The sequence below is a fragment of the Pleurodeles waltl genome, chromosome 9 (assembly GCF_031143425.1).
Source record: "Pleurodeles waltl isolate 20211129_DDA chromosome 9, aPleWal1.hap1.20221129, whole genome shotgun sequence".
Taxonomy (NCBI): domain Eukaryota; kingdom Metazoa; phylum Chordata; class Amphibia; order Caudata; family Salamandridae; genus Pleurodeles; species Pleurodeles waltl.
In genome coordinates this window covers 1,151,113,870-1,151,134,995 of record NC_090448.1, presented here as the reverse complement: position 1 = coordinate 1,151,134,995, position 21,126 = coordinate 1,151,113,870, and the positions used below count along the sequence as shown (strand labels likewise).

At 43.3% G+C, this 21,126-nt stretch overlaps 1 protein-coding gene across 9 annotated transcripts in view; it reads left to right on the top strand.

Moving 5' to 3' along the window:
• RYR3 (ryanodine receptor 3) overlaps positions 1-21,126 on the top strand; it is a 1,450,647-nt gene that overhangs the window by 1,033,257 nt on the left and 396,264 nt on the right. For 6 of the 9 annotated variants that reach the window (XM_069208992.1, XM_069208991.1, XM_069208995.1 and 3 more), the window contains 5 exons: positions 4,914-5,084; positions 5,616-5,675; positions 7,030-7,161; positions 12,131-12,243; positions 19,811-19,907. In XM_069208992.1, the coding sequence (XP_069065093.1) occupies positions 4,914-5,084; positions 5,616-5,675; positions 7,030-7,161; positions 12,131-12,243; positions 19,811-19,907 (573 nt within the window). Of the gene's footprint in view, positions 1-4,913; positions 5,085-5,615; positions 5,676-7,029; positions 7,162-12,130; positions 12,244-19,325; positions 19,420-19,810; positions 19,908-21,126 lie in introns of all 9 variants that reach the window. The other 3 variants (XM_069208994.1, XM_069208989.1, XM_069208988.1) reach the window with 1 other exon arrangement.

Below are 21,126 nucleotides of genomic sequence, written 5' to 3'. Positions count from 1 at the left end.
ATAAAAGTATCCTTGGAAGGTGAACTTAGGTTCTTGACTTTCTTTTTGTCTAGGGTTGTTGTATCCATTCAACAAGTTGTAAGGTGGACTTAAGTCTAAGCATTGAACCTGTGTTAATTACTCATCAAAGTAAAAACTTGGGTTTTTTTTCAATTCCTAAATGAACTGTGTAGCTTGCACCTACAGGTCACTCTCTAAAGTTAGATCATATTTTTCCACTCAGAGAAAGAACCCGCATTGACTGCATACTTCTGAATCCTCAGCCCCAGAGCTGTGCTATGACCTATGACCACCAGTTTGTTGGTATGCTGAATAACAATAGGGAAAAGAAAGATTCCGGAAACTTAAGAGCCAACCATGACTAAAGACAACTAAGAATAGCCACTCATAAGGCTCTACAAGTGCTCCTATTCTTGTGCATGGAATATCCCCAGATCCTGACCAGCCTCTAAGGCATACTTGAATCAGTTAGTGTAGTGTGGCATTAAGGCTGCCAGGTGTAACAGAATTTAAATGATGGAACTGTCCCCAATGACAATCTTGAAACCAGTAGGCATTTTAGTTTACTTTTCCTGATTAAGGCTAATTTGTGACATTTGACCCTGCTCATATTTCTTAACATGCAAGACGTATTATATATATCTGATATAGATTTCGAGCTGCAGATTCCTTACCTTTGATTTTCCTGAGGCGTAAGACTTGATCTGGAAACTTTTTCTCGAGCAATACACCTGAGCGTGCCGTCAGGTGGCTCAGTGTGGCATCATTGACTGGGCCAATGTGCCGAAGGCTTTGAGGGAGCGGTCCCTAAAGCTGCTTGTGGCCTGGTAGTGGACAACACTGGCACGCCCGACTCCTCAGAGGTCTCGGTCCCAGTCCAGAAGGTAATCGAAGGACCGCTCCAGCAGCCCCAAGTCCTCTTCATCCCACTCGAGGTTCTTGGGACACTCATAAAAGAGCACAAAACCAGCCAGGCATGGGGGAAGATTGGTATGGTTCACTTGACCCTTTAGAACACTAGTTGGAGAGATCTTTGGACTGGTATGAACAGCTAGCAGAGGCCAATGGTCTCAACACCTCTCCAGACACTGGCTTGCTCTCTCCCTCTCACTGTGGCTATGGAGGAGGAAGCTTCCTATGCAATGGTGGTGCATAGGGCTGCGGAGGTCCTCAACCTCGAACTGCCCTCAGTGACTGTCAAAGCTAATATCTTGAAGGAAGTGTTTCAGCCTGGGGAAAAAGCACAGTTGCAGAAGTCAACGTGCAGTCACTATTAATTGATATTCATGTTTCCATGGTTACTCATGTTCTTGTGTGAATGCTTTTTCTTCGATCATAGCACAGTATGGCTCTGTTGCCCAGTGAGGCTCTGGGACAGCTGCATCTAACGTACCTTCTAAAGATCCTCCTTTTGGTTGAGTTACGTTCTTTTGCCCTGAGATGTCTCTAGCTGTGTCTGAGATTGTTTTTTCTAGCTGCAAAGTTATTTAGTAGAGTCATGCAACCAAGACTTTAAGTCGTTTTGTTTTAAAAGAACCTTCTATGACATCTCAAAAAGGGATTGCCCCTAGTTCACTCTTACTGTGCAGCGGTTTGAGAAATCAAACCCATTGGACATGCAAACCTACTCCGCTAACTTCACACTCCCCACAAAATTCACATTGTCTCTACACCCTCCTCAAAAGAGTAAGAGACGATTTAAAGCTTTCATATGCCTTTTTATTGTCCTCATTAGCAACTGGTTGATTAGCTTTAAAGTAGTAATATCCATTGTTCCATTAAACATCACTCATTTAAGTATCAGAACAAAATGTATCCAATATGTGTGGTCACTGGTACAGTTTTCGTGCCCTTCACTTGTTCATCAGAGATACACATTGATATCATGAGGACGAAAATTGTACTTCCTTTTTGGAACCATTTCATTGATATTTCTCAAGTTGCACAGGAGATACCAAAGGTTATTGACTCGAAGTGTAAGGTGTGTTAAGTGTCTTGATATAAAAATTGGCAGGTTGGCTAGAAGGCTGTGATGTACAGTTAGCAAAGGAGCCCTTTCCCAAAGAGGAAACCGATGGGTTTCCTGAAGAGAAACAGGTGAGTTCAGTCAAAATATTGCTTTTGTCTGTGCTGACTGTCGCTCATCAGCTTCTGGCTGCAGTGTTAAGCCTTTTTTTATTTAATCTGTTTCTCATGTGGGTAAGAGCTTTGATTTGCTGTTGTGCATCATTCTTTTGGTACGCATCTAGTTATGTGAATACATATAACTGTAGTGTCTTTGCTCATGAATGCAAGACTTTTTGCAACCTATGCTCTGCTTTGTATCTGAAATGATCGAACGTCTGTTGGGTGAAGAAAGAGACACTTTTTGCAAAGGTTTTATAAACGGAACGGTAGTGATTCTCACAAATTCTGGCCACTGTGTCTGGTCCATGGGTTCCTTGGGTGGTCTGCAGACAGGAGAAGGGAGGGGTAAGAGAGAGTATGCTGATGATTGATTGAACGGAAGTACCAATTAGCCCATCCCCCTGGCTTGTGTAGCATGATAAATCTTCATTGCTGAAAGAAGGTAAGCGAGCAGCCCAAGACTGCTGAAAAATACAACCGAAATGATGTGTGTCAATATGGGCAGAGAGTAGATAAGAGCTAGTGATAGGAAGAGGCTTCAAGATGATCAAGCAAGACTAATCAAGCTGCCTTCTGTGACCATGAAGAACATGGTACCTGATTCTCTTTTCCTGTTAGCTATGTGTCTGTTTTTTCTGTGCTTCAGTGTCTACAAGGTAAGCCAATATCGGTGTTTCTTATGCGATAACAGAAGGAGCCTGTTTGAGGGTCACACAACAGTCCTGCAAAGTACCAATGTCTGTTTACATCGAGTGAACATATGGCTCCATGTCCCCGGGACGCCATATTTCCAGTCCTAGTTTTCTATTTGGTTATCTTGTATATTCCAGGCATTTAATTCTTGTGTTACAACATCAGATGAATTACGAGGATCAAAAAGCAGTGATATATAAAAACATACCCCAGACCTGGAAAAATTATACTCTGCTAATGTTCTCCAAATTATGGAGTTCCAGAGTAGAGCACCAAGAGCTGAAAAGGACCTAATGTCTGGGCTGCTTTTCCTGACTCTTTGTGGTTTGATCATGGTGCATTTGTTTTTATTTGCTAGTTTGACTAGATGTTGACTGATGTCAATGAAGAGTTGGTTTTAGGCTAGCCAAGAGCGCTGGCCACATGAATGATCTCTCGACTTCGGAAGTGCTCAGGGCAGAATCTGCCAAACGGGCCCTCTACTTGTTATGTTTTCGGGCCATGGGCACTGAGTCTGTTATGTGATCTAACCAGCACACTACTGCATTTTACACTGGGAGGAGGCGGCTCCTCTCCTTTTGTCCTTTTCTTACAACTCTCCTAACCCTGACGAATATATGAACTACTCGTATACAATTTTACTCATCAGGTGAACCCTGCTTCACGTAAGAATTACTTACCCAGGAAATAATAATACCCAATTTAACTCTTCAGCAACACAAATCATCTGTTAAAAAAAATAAAAAAATGTTCTGGTTGCTGGTAAGAAGTGAACCCCTTTTATGAAAAATGGCACGCATTAAGGGTGAGGGGGAGGTGTCTTCTTCATTAAAAAAAACTTTGACTAGGGTACAGGCAGCATCAAAAAGTTGCTCTGTGACTATTAACTATAAAGGGCATACTGCTCAGTAGATTTCAATCTAGCCGCATGGCAAGGGCCTTGGTGTTACCCAGATTAGAATATTGTAACGTTGTTTATACTGGTAAAACCACAGAGACTGCAAAACAAAGCCAAACTCTGCCTCAGTTTTTAAGATGTTTAACATCTATCTGGCTCTCAAATACCTGTGCTTGCCACTGGTGACACAGAGCGTAAAATTCAAGTTATTTTGCACCACATCCAAAGCATAGGAAATCAGCCAGCTCTAAATACTTACAGTCTCTAAGTATATCTTACATTCTGAACTGCAGCATGAATTGCAGCAGAGCAAACCTGACCATTCAGGCCAGATTACATCGCTAGAAGCTTTGAGGTGGGGTCGATTTGAGTGCTGTTAGCAAATCTCAATATATCTAGAGCTCAAGAATGTTACAAGACTGGCAATGTTTACAAAAACTGAACACTTGTCCCTTTCAACCTCAAAATGGCCTGGGAGCACCCTCACACAAAATCAGCATCTGAAGTGCGTTTGTGTTGTGCATTCTGGTTATCAATACGACTTGAGTGTGTTTCACTCTCACTGACTTTGTCAAAAGCTGGAGACTGTGTAAGTTAAGTGTGTCATGTCCAAGAAGGACATGGGATTAATAGATGATCTTGGTGGTCCAGAGATAATATCATATGCTAGGCCTCTGTATGAACACTATGCTTATTTATTGATACCTCCTTGCAATTGACAGACCTCTGGACATTTATGTAATATCAACTGAGGGTATTTATAGTGGGCCGCCATTGTCCATAAGGGGCCTTTTGACACTGATGAGAACTAAGTAAGATCGACAACCCAAATAAACCTTCCTAAAACTCTGGACCTCAAGTAATAAAGGTGTTGCGAATCGCATGCCTCTAAAGATCAATCAAGCTTGAACTGTCTTGAATGAAAGATGAATCGTTGTGAATTAATTTGTTTCATGCTTGGATACAAAGAACCTTAAAAGTGATTTTTCACAGCACAGTTGAAACATTTTAATGTCACTGTGGGTCATACAGCAGGTACTGTGCAAGTTTAGAATGATCAACAGTGCCAATGCAAAAAGTGCCTGGACTCTACACAGAAAGTTCAAAGAAGACAAATCTAACTCCATATTGCAAGGGCACATCTTGGGTGAAATAAGGCCCCTGTTTGACCACTCTGTCTTTTTCCTTCTTCTAGTCTGGAGGGCAGGACCAAGAGCGTAGGAGGATCAAGCGAAGAGGGGATCTATACTCCATACAGACTTCTCTGATCGTAGCAGCACTCAAGAAGATGCTTCCAATTGGACTCAACATGTGCACCCCGGGTGACCAGGAACTGATTTCATTAGCCAAGACCAGATACAGTCTTGTAAGTCCGCCTTATGTGGGAAATTTGAAAAACTTACCTTAAAGATACACTGAAAGCAGTGCTTAATTTGTAAATAAAAACTTGTCAGTACCCAAAGCTCTCCTCTGAAACACAGGGCTGCTGCAATTGATTGTGCGAGCACTAAATACTGAGCTAACGTAATTCTGAAGCCAACTCTGGCCTCTTTAATCCATTTACAGCCACTCCCTGCCCCCTCAGCTCACTCCTGCACCTTTCTGCTTTCTCCCTTTGTGGCGCTTTTTAGTTTTTCTCCTCCTCCATCTTTCCTATATGTGTATTTTGCTCACAGTAAATGCTTGCGGCAGAAGAATAAGTGCCGGTCCTCAAAAAACAAGTGTCGGTGCCCAGCACCGGAAACCACCAACACAAATTAAGCGCTGCTTGAAAGTATTATCAGAATGTTGCTGAGGTGGACCACATTTGAACCTTTTTTACATAGGTAATAAAGGGTTGTGTAGCTCTTCTGTTTACCCTTGACATCACTCATAATAGACTGTCTTCCCTCTGCAGAAAGACACAGACGAGGAAGTCCGAGACCATTTACGTAATAATCTGCACCTGCAGGAAAAGGTACTGTCATACAAGAGCACTACTGATGAAAGGTGGTACATGGAGAGCTGTTTGGGAGAGTTTGGTGCATATGAGTAAGAGCTGGAAAGGAGAATAGATGAGGGGAAAGACCCTGGGAAATAGAGGCAAAGCCTGGGGTCTGATCCTGGAAGTCAGATCATAAACAGGCTTCTCTATTCCAGTTTCCCACAGTGAATGTGAGGTTTTCTATCAGCGAATTAAATTTGGAGTTGCACTAAAGAGGTACAGTGACTTCGTTACACAATAGGGGCTGAAGAGCAGTGATTGGTGTTCAAAGATTTTGCATAACAGAGACGTGGTGTCAGCTCATGAGAGGATTGTTATCGTCTCGTATTTTGTGCCCATTAAGACAGTGTGGTCATATCTCATGCTTGTATTTGTGGTTCAATATCTCTGTTTCTTGCCTATCAGTGGTGTGTTTGTAAGTCACTGTGGGGTTTAGCACAAAAGAACAGATGCACTTTGGGCCGAGAGCACCCAGCTTCCCCAAATAGGTATATCAGCCCACATTTGGAATGCCGTGAGGATTTATGCATTGTCTGTTTAGAAGCAGAGGCGATTCTGTGGGCAAGGATGCTTGACCTCAAAGATGAGAGTGGTATTGAGAGGATCCAGGGATTAGTGTCGAAACTGAAAAAGGTGTTGAGGAAAGCATGCTAAGAAAGGTGACTGTCAGGGTAGTTTAGAAAGTCGTAGTGGTGCAGTGATGATACTTGAGCTGGAGTTAGTGATCAGGAGATCCGACCGACAACCCTTCTGTCGAACGCATCTTGGCTGAAGGATAGTTGTGTTGATGAGTCTGGTTTGAAGGGAACAGATGGTCATGGGTAGAGGAATGATGCTGGAGTGTTGGTGTAGTAAAGTGGAATATCAAGAAATAGGACTCAGGCTTAAAAGATGCAGTCAGAAGGACACATCGGGGGAGGGATTAGACATAGGAAACATAATGGCAGGGGGACAGCAACAAGTCGCTATTAAGATAGGGCAGTAATCATGAGTTCATTTGGCTATTTGAGGAACCTTTATTGTGAATTAGCGTGTACAGATGGGCAGTGAGATCTGTAATGCGGATAGACATTCAAGAAGTGACACCAAAATGGCTCATTTAAAGGTATTCCCTTAATTACTACAACAAAAAGGGGGCAGTTTATCTGTGACTTTGCATACTAGTGGGTGCAGCTTGTTTATTCTGGGTGGTTCCTCTTAATAAGATGCTCCAAGTTGGTTTTTGATGTATTGTAGCAGATAACATGGAATATTACGTTCCTGCAGTTTTGCTGACATCAGTTTTTGCTCACCATCAGTTTTTGCTCACCATAAACATGTCTTCCAGTCTGAAGACCCGGCTGTGAAATGGCAGCTTAACCTCTACAAAGATATCCTGAGGAGCGAAGAACAGCTGGACCCAGAGAGAGCGGTTGAGCGTGTGCAGAAGATTTCAGCCGCAGTCTTCCATCTTGAACAGGTGAGAAGACCACAGAATGCTGCATCTGCAGCAGGACAGCCAAAACTAGCATATTCTAAGAAGGATAGCCAGTGCAGGACTGAAGACACCAGGGACCCCATGTACGTGAGCAACCTTCCCTTGAAACCTAACCACGACAAGGACGCTTGGGAAAAATTAGTATGTGGAACTGTGCTGGTGAAGGGTTTGATCAAGAACACAGTAGTAATGTCCACCAGTATAAGCATCTTACATTATCTCGTCACATTTTTAGCACTTGCTAGAAAACATCAGTGCACCCATAACCACTCTACAAGAGCTGAGAATGTGAAGAACATCTGGAAGGTCGCTCAGGGTACTCCTGTACTGCTGGTTAAGCCAGTAGCCAAGGCAGCAGCAGTCTCTAGCAAGAGTTTGTTCTATGATATAATTTCTCCAGGAATCACTAAAGTTGTGAAGGTGGCATTCCTTCATCAGTTTCATGCTAGAGCTTCAAACAAAATCCAGTGGCAGCTAGTTCCATTAGGGTCCGAAGCACGTAAATTGTCATGGGACTGCATAAAGGGGTGCACAGGAGTGTTGCAGTATCATTTTATATTCTCTAAAGTATCCTGATTGTTAATGAGCGAGCACCCATGTCAAAGGCCAAAGTGTTCTGGAACAGAGGTGCCCAGCACAGGTTGAGGATAGGCAAGTTCATACCAAGTTTTCAGGATGATCCCATAAGGTCTAGTGAGATACAGTGATTCGAAGTAGACGGTGTATATACAAGTATAGTGGTTATCCAGAAAATTTGCCATATATTTTGTTCCTTCTTCCTTGGTCTTCTTGGACCCCCTTTTTCAGCGTTGGTGCTGTCTCCTAGGACTGAGGCTAGCATCTGGTCACCTATTCACATCATGCAATGTTTACCCTTGTATTATATTTAATTCCACTGATCCGCACTTATTTTGTTCACTTTCAATTTGAGTGGTATTACTTCTTCACAAGACAAAAGTGCTGTAAGTATTTTCCTAAATTACTGAAATAATGTGCAAACATAAATAACCAAGCCATATATTTAATAAAGACTGTCAATGGGTTGAAGAAAAAATACAAACACCGCAAGGGTGTATTTGTTTTTCCAAATTGAATTCTCCAAATGTCTGATGTCGTTGTATAATCCTTAAGTCTGAACTGTCCTTGAAAAGTATTTAAGTGTACGCATTTTAATTGTTACATGTGGTTTGAGTGCAGGCACCGAATCATTTCTGTCCACCTCTAGATGCTGAGTCCTCCCGCTTTAAAGAGCCCCACCCCCTGCAGTCGCTTTTGACCACCTCCCAACCTTTCAGGTCAATCCTTTGAGGAGCCTGTCCTCTCTGATGATGATAATAAAATATACTTGTCTTTCATGTAGCACTTGCTGTCACAGTCCTGAGGCTACAAACAGCATAAACCGTAGGTCTTAATTTTCACCTATGTTACCACTAGACATGTCTACATTGTCCATCACCACCAGCATTATTAGCTCAGTACCACGGTGATGGCGGAAGCCAGAATGTGAGTCGCCCAAGAAACCATTAGGTCTAGGAAGGAGCTGAGCTATTTAGTCAGAAGGGTTTGCGAGTATGTAGGACAGCTGGGAGCAGCTTGATGGGACAGTAGTTGGCAGGCAGTAGAGGGTCGCAGCCAGGTATTCTCATTAGACACATAACCAAGCCCGGCTTGAAGGAATGAGGAACCAGCCCCATTGCCCAGTAGCCCTGGAGCCAAAAGGGCATGAAGAGAGAGGGGAGAAGTTTAACCAGTATGGGACCTAACGGCGAACCAGATCTACAACTTGAACCAATTCAAGCATTGAGATTGAGATTGAGTGAGATTGAGTAAAGTGAAGACGATCATAGAAACCAAAATGTAGAAAAGGAGGGTCTGAGAGACTGCTGCTCTATCGTCACTCTGATGTTGATTATCTCTGTGAAGTAAGTCACCATTGTGAACAAAGAAGTGCATTAACATCAGCACTATTTCAAAAATGTTTGTTAATAATTTAAAAATATATAATTATTGCTGATCTTTTGTGTCCTCCTTCAGTATCAAAGGCACGTTGCCTTCTCAATGGCACATTTATAGGTTAGTGGTATGTTTTATACTCTGTTTTAAAGAAGACGCTATTGGAGTGTTTCCAAATGTGTTCTGCATGTACAAAGATGGCTGTTAAACCAGACACTGGCTTAGGAGAGGCTCATGTTGTACAGTAGAGTTTATATTTGGAAGAGAGATCATGTTTGTTCAAAATGAACTTTCTGGAGAGGTTAAGAAGCAGTCCCAAGGTATCCAGGTTTATCTTTTACGAGTTTGTTGTGAGAACTTTCAGATCAGGCCTAATTTTTCAATTTGTGTTTAATAGGACTTTAAACCCAATAATGCACTGATATGACCAGCCCAAAGGTAGCATGTCAATAGAGCGGATGGTAGTTTTAGAGCCTATAATGAAGTGTGATCGACCTCATCAGTGGGTAAGCCAAGAAACTGTTGAAAGGAACAGGAATATATACGATGTAGCAGATTGCTAGCATATCTTTGACGTGACATCCGTGTGTATATTGAAATCCCCTAAGATAACTTGATGGCCTTAAGAGGAGCTTAGAGCCGTCAGCAGCTCATTGAAATTGTTTAGAGAAGAATGAATAGTTCCATCAGTGCGATAAAGCAGAGTGAAAGCGTGTGTTGCTGAGCATGAGGCGAGATAGCAATATGTCAATTAAAGCAGGCGATAAGTCTGCGCTTATCACCCAAACAATCTGCCAACATAAAGGTGTAGTCAGGTGGACAGGAATCAATCAGCGCCAGTCTAGACCAAGGTTTCAGACATTTCTGTTATAAATAACTGGCCGAGGTTATGTCCAGTAAGCAGGTCGACAACGTCCATAGAGTGTTTAGGAAGCGTGCAGGCATTTATTGCCCATTGCCCAGTAGCCCTGGAGCCAAAAGGGCATGAAGAGAGAGGGGAGAAGTTTAACCAGTATGGGACCTAACGGCGAACCAGATCTACAACTTGAACCAATTCAAGCATTGAGATTGAGATTGAGTGAGATTGAGTAAAGTGAAGACGATCATAGAAACCAAAATGTAGAAAAGGAGGGTCTGAGAGACTGCTGCTCTATCGTCACTCTGATGTTGATTATCTCTGTGAAGTAAGTCACCATTGTGAACAAAGAAGTGCATTAACATCAGCACTATTTCAAAAATGTTTGTTAATAATTTAAAAATATATAATTATTGCTGATCTTTTGTGTCCTCCTTCAGTATCAAAGGCACGTTGCCTTCTCAATGGCACATTTATAGGTTAGTGGTATGTTTTATACTCTGTTTTAAAGAAGACGCTATTGGAGTGTTTCCAAATGTGTTCTGCATGTACAAAGATGGCTGTTAAACCAGACACTGGCTTAGGAGAGGCTCATGTTGTACAGTAGAGTTTATATTTGGAAGAGAGATCATGTTTGTTCAAAATGAACTTTCTGGAGAGGTTAAGAAGCAGTCCCAAGGTATCCAGGTTTATCTTTTACGAGTTTGTTGTGAGAACTTTCAGATCAGGCCTAATTTTTCAATTTGTGTTTAATAGGACTTTAAACCCAATAATGCACTGATATGACCAGCCCAAAGGTAGCATGTCAATAGAGCGGATGGTAGTTTTAGAGCCTATAATGAAGTGTGATCGACCTCATCAGTGGGTAAGCCAAGAAACTGTTGAAAGGAACAGGAATATATACGATGTAGCAGATTGCTAGCATATCTTTGACGTGACATCCGTGTGTATATTGAAATCCCCTAAGATAACTTGATGGCCTTAAGAGGAGCTTAGAGCCGTCAGCAGCTCATTGAAATTGTTTAGAGAAGAATGAATAGTTCCATCAGTGCGATAAAGCAGAGTGAAAGCGTGTGTTGCTGAGCATGAGGCGAGATAGCAATATGTCAATTAAAGCAGGCGATAAGTCTGCGCTTATCACCCAAACAATCTGCCAACATAAAGGTGTAGTCAGGTGGACAGGAATCAATCAGCGCCAGTCTAGACCAAGGTTTCAGACATTTCTGTTATAAATAACTGGCCGAGGTTATGTCCAGTAAGCAGGTCGACAACGTCCATAGAGTGTTTAGGAAGCGTGCAGGCATTTATTAAGGAGAGAGTTGTACAGACTGACCAGTCGGGCGTAGGATCCTTAACAATGTGCAAAGATGGCAACACATTTTAAAGATTTGTCATTATTAAAGAGGCCCTAGCATGAAATGCCAGTAAGTCGTGCATGAGATATAGGTGTGAGGAGGAGGAAGGGGGGAGGGGTCTTTTTCAGCATTCACAGAGATGTCTTGGTGAAATCCGGCTGCAGCTCTCTCCAGACCTTGGGCTCCTCCGGGCACAGTCGGATTACACGTTGGCATTCCTTCAGTGTGCCCACTCTGCGGATGCTCCGTTGACTTTAATGCATGTAGGGGCGGGTCTCTGCACCTACTCTGGCAGACCCTGGATGATTAGACCATCGAGTTCAACTCTGCCAAGAACCCAGAAACCGGAAGAGGAGCCCGCGTGAGGGTGTAGGGATTGCAGGAAAAACGAGAGCCATGCATAGGCAGTAAAATGTTTATAACGGAATGGGAAATAAAATATTTCAAATACCCCATCTACAGTAACTGAAATGTGATGGTTGAGGAGCAGTATAAGCAGCAATAAGCAGGAGGAAATTCAAGTTAAAAGTTGCAACCTTTTGAAAAAGACGTGTCAAGGAGCAACGCTAGAGTGATGCTAAAGTCCAAATTGTTTGTCAAAACTCGTTCCTGTTGTCCAAATGCTCGATCTGTGACTGTGGCTTGTTTCGAACCCTCCTTTTTGTGCGTCTCCTTCGTATGTTGCAAAATGCACTTAGAACGTTTCATTGCAAATTCGGAAATGCTGGCGACAGTGGAACGTGAACAGCTCCCTATCTGCAGACTGACCTGTCCCTTCTCATCGCAGGTGGAGCAGCCACTGAGGTCAAAGAAGCTAGTCTGGCACAAGCTGCTGTCCAAGCAGCGAAAGAGGGCGGTGGTGGCCTGCTTCCGGATGGCGCCACTCTACAACCTGCCAAGGTAGGCGTCTGTCCTTGCCACGCAGACACAGGGAAGCACAGCTCTGGCGATGTCCGTTCTTTAGCGCGCACGAAAGAACTGATTGTTACCCTTGGGACTCTTCATTCTGAGTGAGCAATACCTGGGTGCTGAGCAAAGCTTCCTTACAGCAGTAACGTGAGCTCAAGGGCACTTGCGCCAGCGTTGTTGCCAGTGTTTTAAACCCACTGATCACATAGACAATACAAGACACCAATGCACATTCTTATCACAGACGTGTAAACATATGCGTGGGATATATCCAACATAGATCAAGGAGAGCCATATTCATAATACATTTTCATGATAATCATTGAATATGTAAACTTTCTCTAAATCCTTTTATGTAAATTTAATTAACATCCAGAGCCTGAAAATGTGTCATGGATTAATTCCTTCCACATTGGACTCCACGGGGTTAAATTGCAATCTTGTATCCCTCTGCCACAGTGCATGAGTTCAGTTTTCCAACATCTTCAAAAACAATTAAGGCAGTATCAGTACAGTATCACGGGAAGTGACGGCACTATTTGGTGAACTGGCCTCTAGCACTGGTCAGGCTGGCAGTAAGCCTATTTTAGGTACCTGCAGTAACAGCTAAATTCATGCAGCAGTCTTTATCAATACATACAAAATGCATTTACTCGTTTTCTAGAGAAAGGAATATTCCAACAGTTTTTTGTGCGAGCCATAGCTTGTGTGTGGCGGATACACTTGCTGTTACAACGAAAACATGTATTCTTTTTACTAATACAATATTTTATTCCCAAAGCATCATATACACAAGTTATCGCTGAACCAGAATGTGGTCAGGAAATTGATGAGCTATTTATGTTATCATGGTTAACCTCGCTGGGCCTGAATCACAAATTTTGTGTATTCATAAACTCCGAGTTAATAGTAAGTTTACAACTGTAGAAACTCCTCAGTCAGGACGCAGAACTCTGCACCTAAAAACATAGCTCTGTCCTATCTTGTTATGTGCACATTTCTCCGTACCAACTGTACTATTTTTTTATGCGCAGAGATCTCTGCCCCGACTGCAGAGTCTCCGCCGTTTTAAACTTACTATTAACTCAGAATTTGTGAATACAAAAAAATTGTAAATACTAAAAAATAGTAAACTCACACAAAGGTGAAAGTTTACCTTGGTGAATTAGGTCTAAAATGCCTGACAACTTTAGAGCTAAGTGAAATTCAGTGGATTTTATTGCATATCACATTAGCTCTGAGGTACAGCAGATCGCGTCCCTGGGATCAGTTGGCTTACCTTAGCACAAAGTAGTGGCTTATGGTTTTGTCCTGGTAGCTCCAGCTGGCTGGATTTAAGTAGCAGGTGTAACATTATTAACCTGACAGCTCAATAACATGTAGTACCCGAGTAGTGTAAAAACAATATATGTTCCCCCAGTGGAGCTAAAAGTAGAAAATCTGCTCCACATAGGACGATATTTTTCTACAAAATATTTAGGACACAATATTTTTGTCAGACATATTTTTGCTATTGATATTCAGACATAGAACTCTCAATAGTTTTTCAGCAGCTACCATTAGCACCATGACCTAACCCAATCATGCAGAGGTTTGCCCCTGCCATTCATCAGCCACCATAGCCATGTGAGTATAACTGCTCTCTTGGTCCCCAGGCAGGGGCTCTGAAAATGTTTTTTCTCTTGTGTAAGACTGAAGGTGCCGCTGATTCGGCAGACGTGAAGAAACACCTATCAGAAGTGACAAAACCAGAGCCTCTAATTATCTTCATTGTGCTTGTGCCCACAATTCCTTAGAAAACTGCAATCACAAAGGAATCACCAATGTTCCAGGCCTAGGAAAGGCAGAAAGACAGTATCCATCCATCACAAATGATGGGTCATAAATTAGTCTTGTAATGAATACAGTGCGGATTCTGCATCATGTGAAAGATTTTTCCTGACATGTTTAATGCAAGACCTTCACTGTTTCACCAAAAGGATTGCACTATTCAAAGATGTACTCAACAACATGATCTTCGAACAGGGTTTCACTGCAGCATAACAATTGAGGGTCAATCGCTTGTGAAAAACTGTGCTGCAAGGGCCGGTGCTGCAAGGGCCGGCTAGCTTCTACGTCCATTTCTTGGGTAAGAAAATCCTGTTTTAGCTGCTCTTCCTCTGTGCAGTGAGCAAACATCACTCCTAAAGGACATCCTTACGACTGCGATGCAGGCTACTGTCCATGAGATATGAAGCTTTCAGCCCCGCAGAGAGAACTATAGTAAGCTAAAAAAAACTGCCTATCAGGTCTAGGACTACAGTAGCTTGGAACCCTTTATAGATCAAGCATATGCAATTTTTCTAAGATGGGAAGTCAGAAGATGGTGGCAGGTATGTGACCTGGTTTGTAGAATTTAGAGGTCACCTCTGGCAAAGAAGTGTTGCGTCATCTGCTGTAAACACTGCATGACTACCTTTCAAAGCCAGTTCCACCTTCACGATCGTCTGACATTGATGACATTTAAGAAACCATGGTGATTTCTGTGTGGAGAGATGGCGATGGGTGTGAATCTGGCTGAAAACCTTGGTAAGAAGATTGTATCCCTTCTTTATTATCTAGAGGAACCACTGTTCCTCGCTTGGTTCCATCGCACCTGCGCGTGTACATTGTGAGAGCTGGTGACCAGTTTATGCTGCAGCAGGAGAAACCGTAGCTGCCATTGCCGACTCTGCATTGTAACTCCTCTAGCTAAGAAAGTCAATGTCGATTTCTGTTATTGTGGTTGCAATGGATGCACAAATATGTGTCACTGACTAATAGTTGGAAGCAAAGAGCTGTTTTTTCATTCTTGGAAAATAGTGTCAAAGGCACTAACAGTCCCATGTCATGTCTGCCCAACATCCTCCCTTCCTGACTCCCACATATAACCGGGGAGCTTTGCAGAGTTAGCGAGTAATGTTGAATTGACATGTTGGGATTTCTAACAATAGCTACTGTCGTCACCATCACCCCTGCTGATACATCGTCAGTGTCCAAACCTTACTGGCTTGTCTACTTTAGCAAACTCGTCATTCTTCTGGAGAACTCTGCAGAATACTTTAATCAGTGCCTCAGGTAAAGGCTCATTGCCCTCCATAACAAGTTACCAATTGACCTACTGCTACAAAATTAAATTACTAGCTGAAGTGACACCCCCGAGTGACTTTTGTCTTCTTGGATGTCCTATACAGTGGAAGAGGGTAAAAATCGTAGCTTTTTCTTTCTCACTCTCTACATCTTGCGCCAGTTGTATAAATCATTAGAATATGGAACACTAGAAAGGCTACGAGTAACAGGGATTCCCAGTTGCCAGTCAGTGCTTTCTTAGGATGGGATGACATAGTGGGAACGAAGAGGAGTTTATTCCATAATTTGAAAACGTGCTCTTTCTTTGAACGTATTATTCAGTGTCCACAAACGTATTCTTATATCTGATAGCTTCACACTTGGGTATCTTCAAGCCCAATGTTGAAGTTGCATTATTTTAAAAGAGATTTGTCAGTCATATACTTCTCTGAAAGAGTTTTAGATGACACTTAACTTCTCATTTAGAATAACCTCTGGTGAAGCCTAGACAGCACTGGCATCTTATAAACATTGCATAGCCTGGGGAACAACTTCGTCATCAGAAAGTAATTAAAAATATTTAATTCTGATCTCATCACAGAAGTGATACCTGCTTCAGTTCAGAAGTGAAACTTAGATGAATATGGTCTATATATGCAACGTCCCTGCGGAGATGCGGACATGGGTGTCCACAGTTGGAGGCTTGATTTTTTCGGGGCTGAACTAATGCTTGTAGCCAAGTTGGAAATCCTTTGAACACCATAAAACAACGTGAAGCTGTGTCTTAAAACCCCAGTGCATCAACTAACAAAGTTACAGAAGAAATGCTTGAAATAATCTCAGCCACCTGTGATCACTCAAAGTGCACTCTAGTCCATCTGTTCTCACCCTATCTGCCATTCTAGACAGAGACCAGCTGTATACAAACCGTCCTTGTCCTACTGCAATAGCTACAGTCCATCTCAAACTACCAGGTCAGTTCCCCCCAGATTCGTACACAAGCAACCCTAGTCCGATATCTGCCTACTTAGGACTCGTGAGACGCAGCTTTACTACGTTTGCACAGTGAGCATGGTTCCCACGGCTTGGACATATCTGTTACACTTAGGACTTCTACTGCAACAAAGAACAAACTGGTGGAAGGAATGCTTGAATTAACCCAAGTAGTGGCAAGACCAGTCTCAGGAGAAACCACAGAATGGCACAGTGCATTGATCGTGAAAGTCTGAATCGTGGTGGGACAGAGCAGGAGTTTGTTTAGATCCCTGAAACAGGTTTCTCAGAATAGTAACGAAGTTCTCAAATAAGGTGATAATCTTACTCTTGATCGAGCAGAAACAGACATGTGTCTGAGATCTCAGCGCTCATCTACTAGTTAGAGCTGCATTCAGAAAGTTTTGGTTAATTTATAAAACATCTCCCAAACGGCACTAGCATATCAATACTTGGAGGTGACTATAGAGACCGGGACCTCCTCTGCATACCACATTGTGTCATCAGAATAGTAGTGTTTTGAGGACGTGGCTTTCCTGCACAATACAGGATACTTCTCTGTGCATTCATAGTCTTGGTCACTCACTTAACTTAAATGGAACAGGCCTACCCTGATTGCGAATGAGCCGAATAACCATAACGGGGTACACAAGACACCTAAACTTAACGAATGCCCCGTCTGTTCTTCAGATGCCTCGCTTTGTGCATTGTATGGCAAACAAACCTAGAGCACTGACCCTGGGGCTGAGCGCTGTCCGTAGCCCCTTGCAGTGGTAATGCAGTGCTTGAACAGCATCCATATGCCCCTTGCGGTGGTAATGCAGTGCTTGAGCGCTGCCCGTATGCCCCTTGCAGTGGTAATGGAGTGCTTGAGCGCTGTCCGTATGCCCCTTGCAGTGGTAATGGAGTGCTTGAGCGCTGTCCGTATGCCCCTTGCAGTGGTAATGCAGTGCCTGAACAGCATCCGTATGCCCCTTGCAGTGGTAATGCAGTGCCTGAACAGCATCCATATGCCCCTTGCAGTGGTAATGCAGTGCCTGAACAGCATCCGTATGCCCCTTGCAGTGGTAATGCAGTGCCTGAACAGCATCCGTATGCCCCTTGCAGTGGTAATGCAGTGCCTGAACAGCACCCCGTGGTGGCAGCTGCCTCGGTGTGCACAAGCAACAGCAGGGGCTGGTGTCTCATTAGCCAATGGACTCCCTGGCAGCAGTGCAAGGAGTAGAACATGGTCCCCGAGTCCCAGCTTAAAGCGTTCCACAAAATAACCATTCGGCAGAGAGAAAGAACCAATGAAAAAACGGAAACGGAAGTCGTCTGACTCACAGCTTTGCTAAATGTAATTTTGGTTTGAAAAAAAGGGGCAGCAGCTCCACATGGCAGCCAGGAACTGGGCGCTGCCGCTCAGGGCTGCGAGGACCACGGGTAGTCGTCGCCCTGCTGCTACCCCTCCCAAAATGCCAAACATTTACTCAGGTTTGGAGAGCGGCTCAGAGCAACGAGTTCCTGCCGCAGGATGTCCCGCCTCTCATGGTCAGAAGATCTGCGGCAGGAAATTGTCACCAAAAGTGGGAGAGCAAACAGCAAGTGTGAAAGTTCTGTCACTGTTGAGGGGACGTGAGAGGTAAATGCTAAAATACCAGAAAAGCCCCGACATTCCAAGCCGCTCCGATTGCACCTGCAGACACTCTAGCCTTGTAGAGGGCTAGGCAGGCCTCTTTGGATTCTCACATTGGACAGTGCAGTTCTTATACATATAGGGGCATATTTACAAGGAAGTGGTGCACCACGGCGCTACGCCAAAATCGGCAATGCCGCACAGCGTCACTTCAGAAACACACGGAGGCGCAGTGTTTACAAAAATATGGCCCACCCCTGTGTTTCCCCTAGCGCTGGCACTAAATGTAGCTGCCTAGCGCCAACACAGGCACTTCTGCACCATAGTGCAAGGGAGTCTGCGTTGCAGGGAATGATCCCTTCGTGCACATAAACAATCAATAGTGTTGACTTGTCACTTCTGTGCGTGCTGCAGAATGCAGCACACACAGGAGTAGCAAATCATCATTATTGATTGTTTATGTGTGGGAAGGGACGTCTTCCTGCACATAGACAATCATTAAGGGCCTCTTGCTCTTTCTATGTGTAATGTATCTCTGCCACACACATAGAAAAAGCAAAAACAAGGAGAAATAAAAGTATTTCTCCTCATTGTGCCATGCTAGCACCACACCTGGGGTCGTGTTATTTGTTGGCGCTACCTCAGATTTATGAATTTTTGTAAATCTGGGGCAGTATCAAAAAGCAGTGGGTTTTGCAATGGAACACCCACAGCAACACCCATTGCACACCCCTCTGCCACGGAAAAACTGCATCTGGAGCCCATATTTACAAGGTGGCGTTAAGCCACTTAACGCCGCCTTGGAAATATGGCCCATGGCACAGCGCCACCGGAGTGTCACAAAAATTGAGGCTCCGATGGCGCTAGGGGCTTGTAAATATTCCCCAAAATTTTGCACTGTACCAGGAGCGAAGCAAATCTCTTTTCCTCTATCTTTTCTGCTTTTCTACAAGAAAAACCAAGTTTGCTTTTAATCTCAGTTTAACAATCAGTGGAGCTAACAATGGAGCAGATTACGTTCGCTTCACTTTTCAAATGTGATAGAAGAGACCAGAATTAGCAACACTTAATTGGCTCCATTCTCTACTACATAAGCAGCACAAAAAGTGCAACAGTAAATTATTTTTTGGGTGAGTATAACATGTAATACCCTTTCAGTCAATCAACGTTTCTAATGTTTAATTAAATAGCAGCTTCAATAGATGGCAGTGGGTAGCACTGTATCCCTGCATCCCTGGTGCAAAACTGTTGCCGCACATTGCAGAGAACGTAACAATTCAGAGCCTCGTCACAACGTTTGAAAGCTGTTCTGATGACTTGACTAATTTGATTAGCTATTTGCAACTCAAATGAAAACGTGTGTGCTTCCCTCCAGACACAAAACATGCAATATGTTCCTGACCTCCTACCAACGTGTCTGGCTGGATAAAGTGCGCGAAAAGTATGACAGGCTCATAGTCGTTTTAACGGTAAAGTAGTTTGTGGATTGAACCCATCCCTGTGCACGGTCTGCTCTTCCCCACCGCAGAGCCAAGACCTCATGTCTCCGCAACAGAGGACTTTGTACAATTTCCCAGGGGATTCTGATTGGTCAGTTTCGGGCCACCATTGCTCGTGGGGAGGGGATCGGTAGCCAGCAGCAGTCCCATCATCCCCGCTCTCCCAGAGCGGCATCATGGGTAACATTAAAAACGGAGCCCCAAAAACAGCGGATACTGTTTGCTGTCACTTCTCTGGTTTTCACTGACCAATCAGGATCAGAATTGTACAAATATGAAACTTCCTTACTAATCATTAACCACCTGTGCTGTGTTCTTTTTGTCACTCTTTCTGGCCCTTACTTCCCTTCACCCTTCTCAGGCACCGTTCTATTAACCTCTTCCTCCACGGCTATCAGAGACTTTGGATAGAAACCGAGGAATATTCCTTTGAAGAGAGACTAATTCAGGACTTGGCTGTAAGTACTGACCCTGCCGACACCTAACCCCAGTAACATATTTCACCTTTGTTTCTAACAGATACACAATTCTAAACCAGACAATTCTTCATGTTCATTTGCATATATTAATGGGGATGATGCCTTGTTCGATTTGGTGTCTCGTATGCTGTCCAGTTTTCTTTGATTAAACTTTTACCATTGTGATGTTGGGTCATTTAGTGATGATGTTTATGGCATTCAGTAAGCTATGTACCCTAGGGAAAGCATGAATTCTTATTCGTACAGTGCCATAATCTCATGAATTCACTTCGATGGATCGTGCCGTCGCCAAACAAGTTTAATTGAGAGTTAGTTTATCTAATCGTAGAGAGCTTCTTGTCAGTAAATAGTTCTCCTTGCTAGCTCAGTCCTCCACTGTGAAATAGATACCTTTGAAAGTGAGCTCTGTCCCAAAATGACTTTACTTGGAATTTTACATTCAGTCGGCAGTGGAAGAGTGACCTTGGATATTTCCACAATGGTGAATAACCATTGGGTGAGCATTCTTGAGGTATTTTGTGAAGGCATAGGTTTCTTTAGCAAAATCAGTAAGATTCAAGAAAAGGCAATACCATACCCTTGGAATGTCAACAGACATAGGATACAGTCAGTCACATGCCAGACCGAAGGTTTCGTAAACAAATCAGTAAGGTACAGGCTGATATTTCTAAAAGATCAAAATGCTGGGGTACAGATACTCACATAACAGAGCAGAGCGTTGTTAGAGGGATCACTAGGGTTCCAGGCAGACTGAGGCCACAAGGCGTATGGTAGAGACAGTCACACGCCATTCGGAAGGGTTCGTAGGGAAATTGGTAGGATTTCTAACAGACTGATTGATACTTCTAGAAGGTGAAAAGGCCTGAGGTAGAAACAGTCAGGCTGAAGGTTTGCTAGGCATTGAACGCCTGATGATTATATCTAGATATCTTGGTTGTATTTGTATTCATCTATTAGCATGCATATGCGTGCTGCTTCTGGTGATGAAGATTGCTAACGTACCTGTAACTAATACGGACTATGAGAGGAGCACTTATCCGTGTGTCCTTGCCCATCACAGTGGCAGTTTATCCCATGGAAGAGCCCAGTGGGCGCCTTCCTGGCTTTGACTTGATCTACCAGAGGCAAATTTGCGAATGTGAATGTGTTGCAACTTGGTGCACTTTATAAATAATAAAACAATCAAACAAAGGCTGTG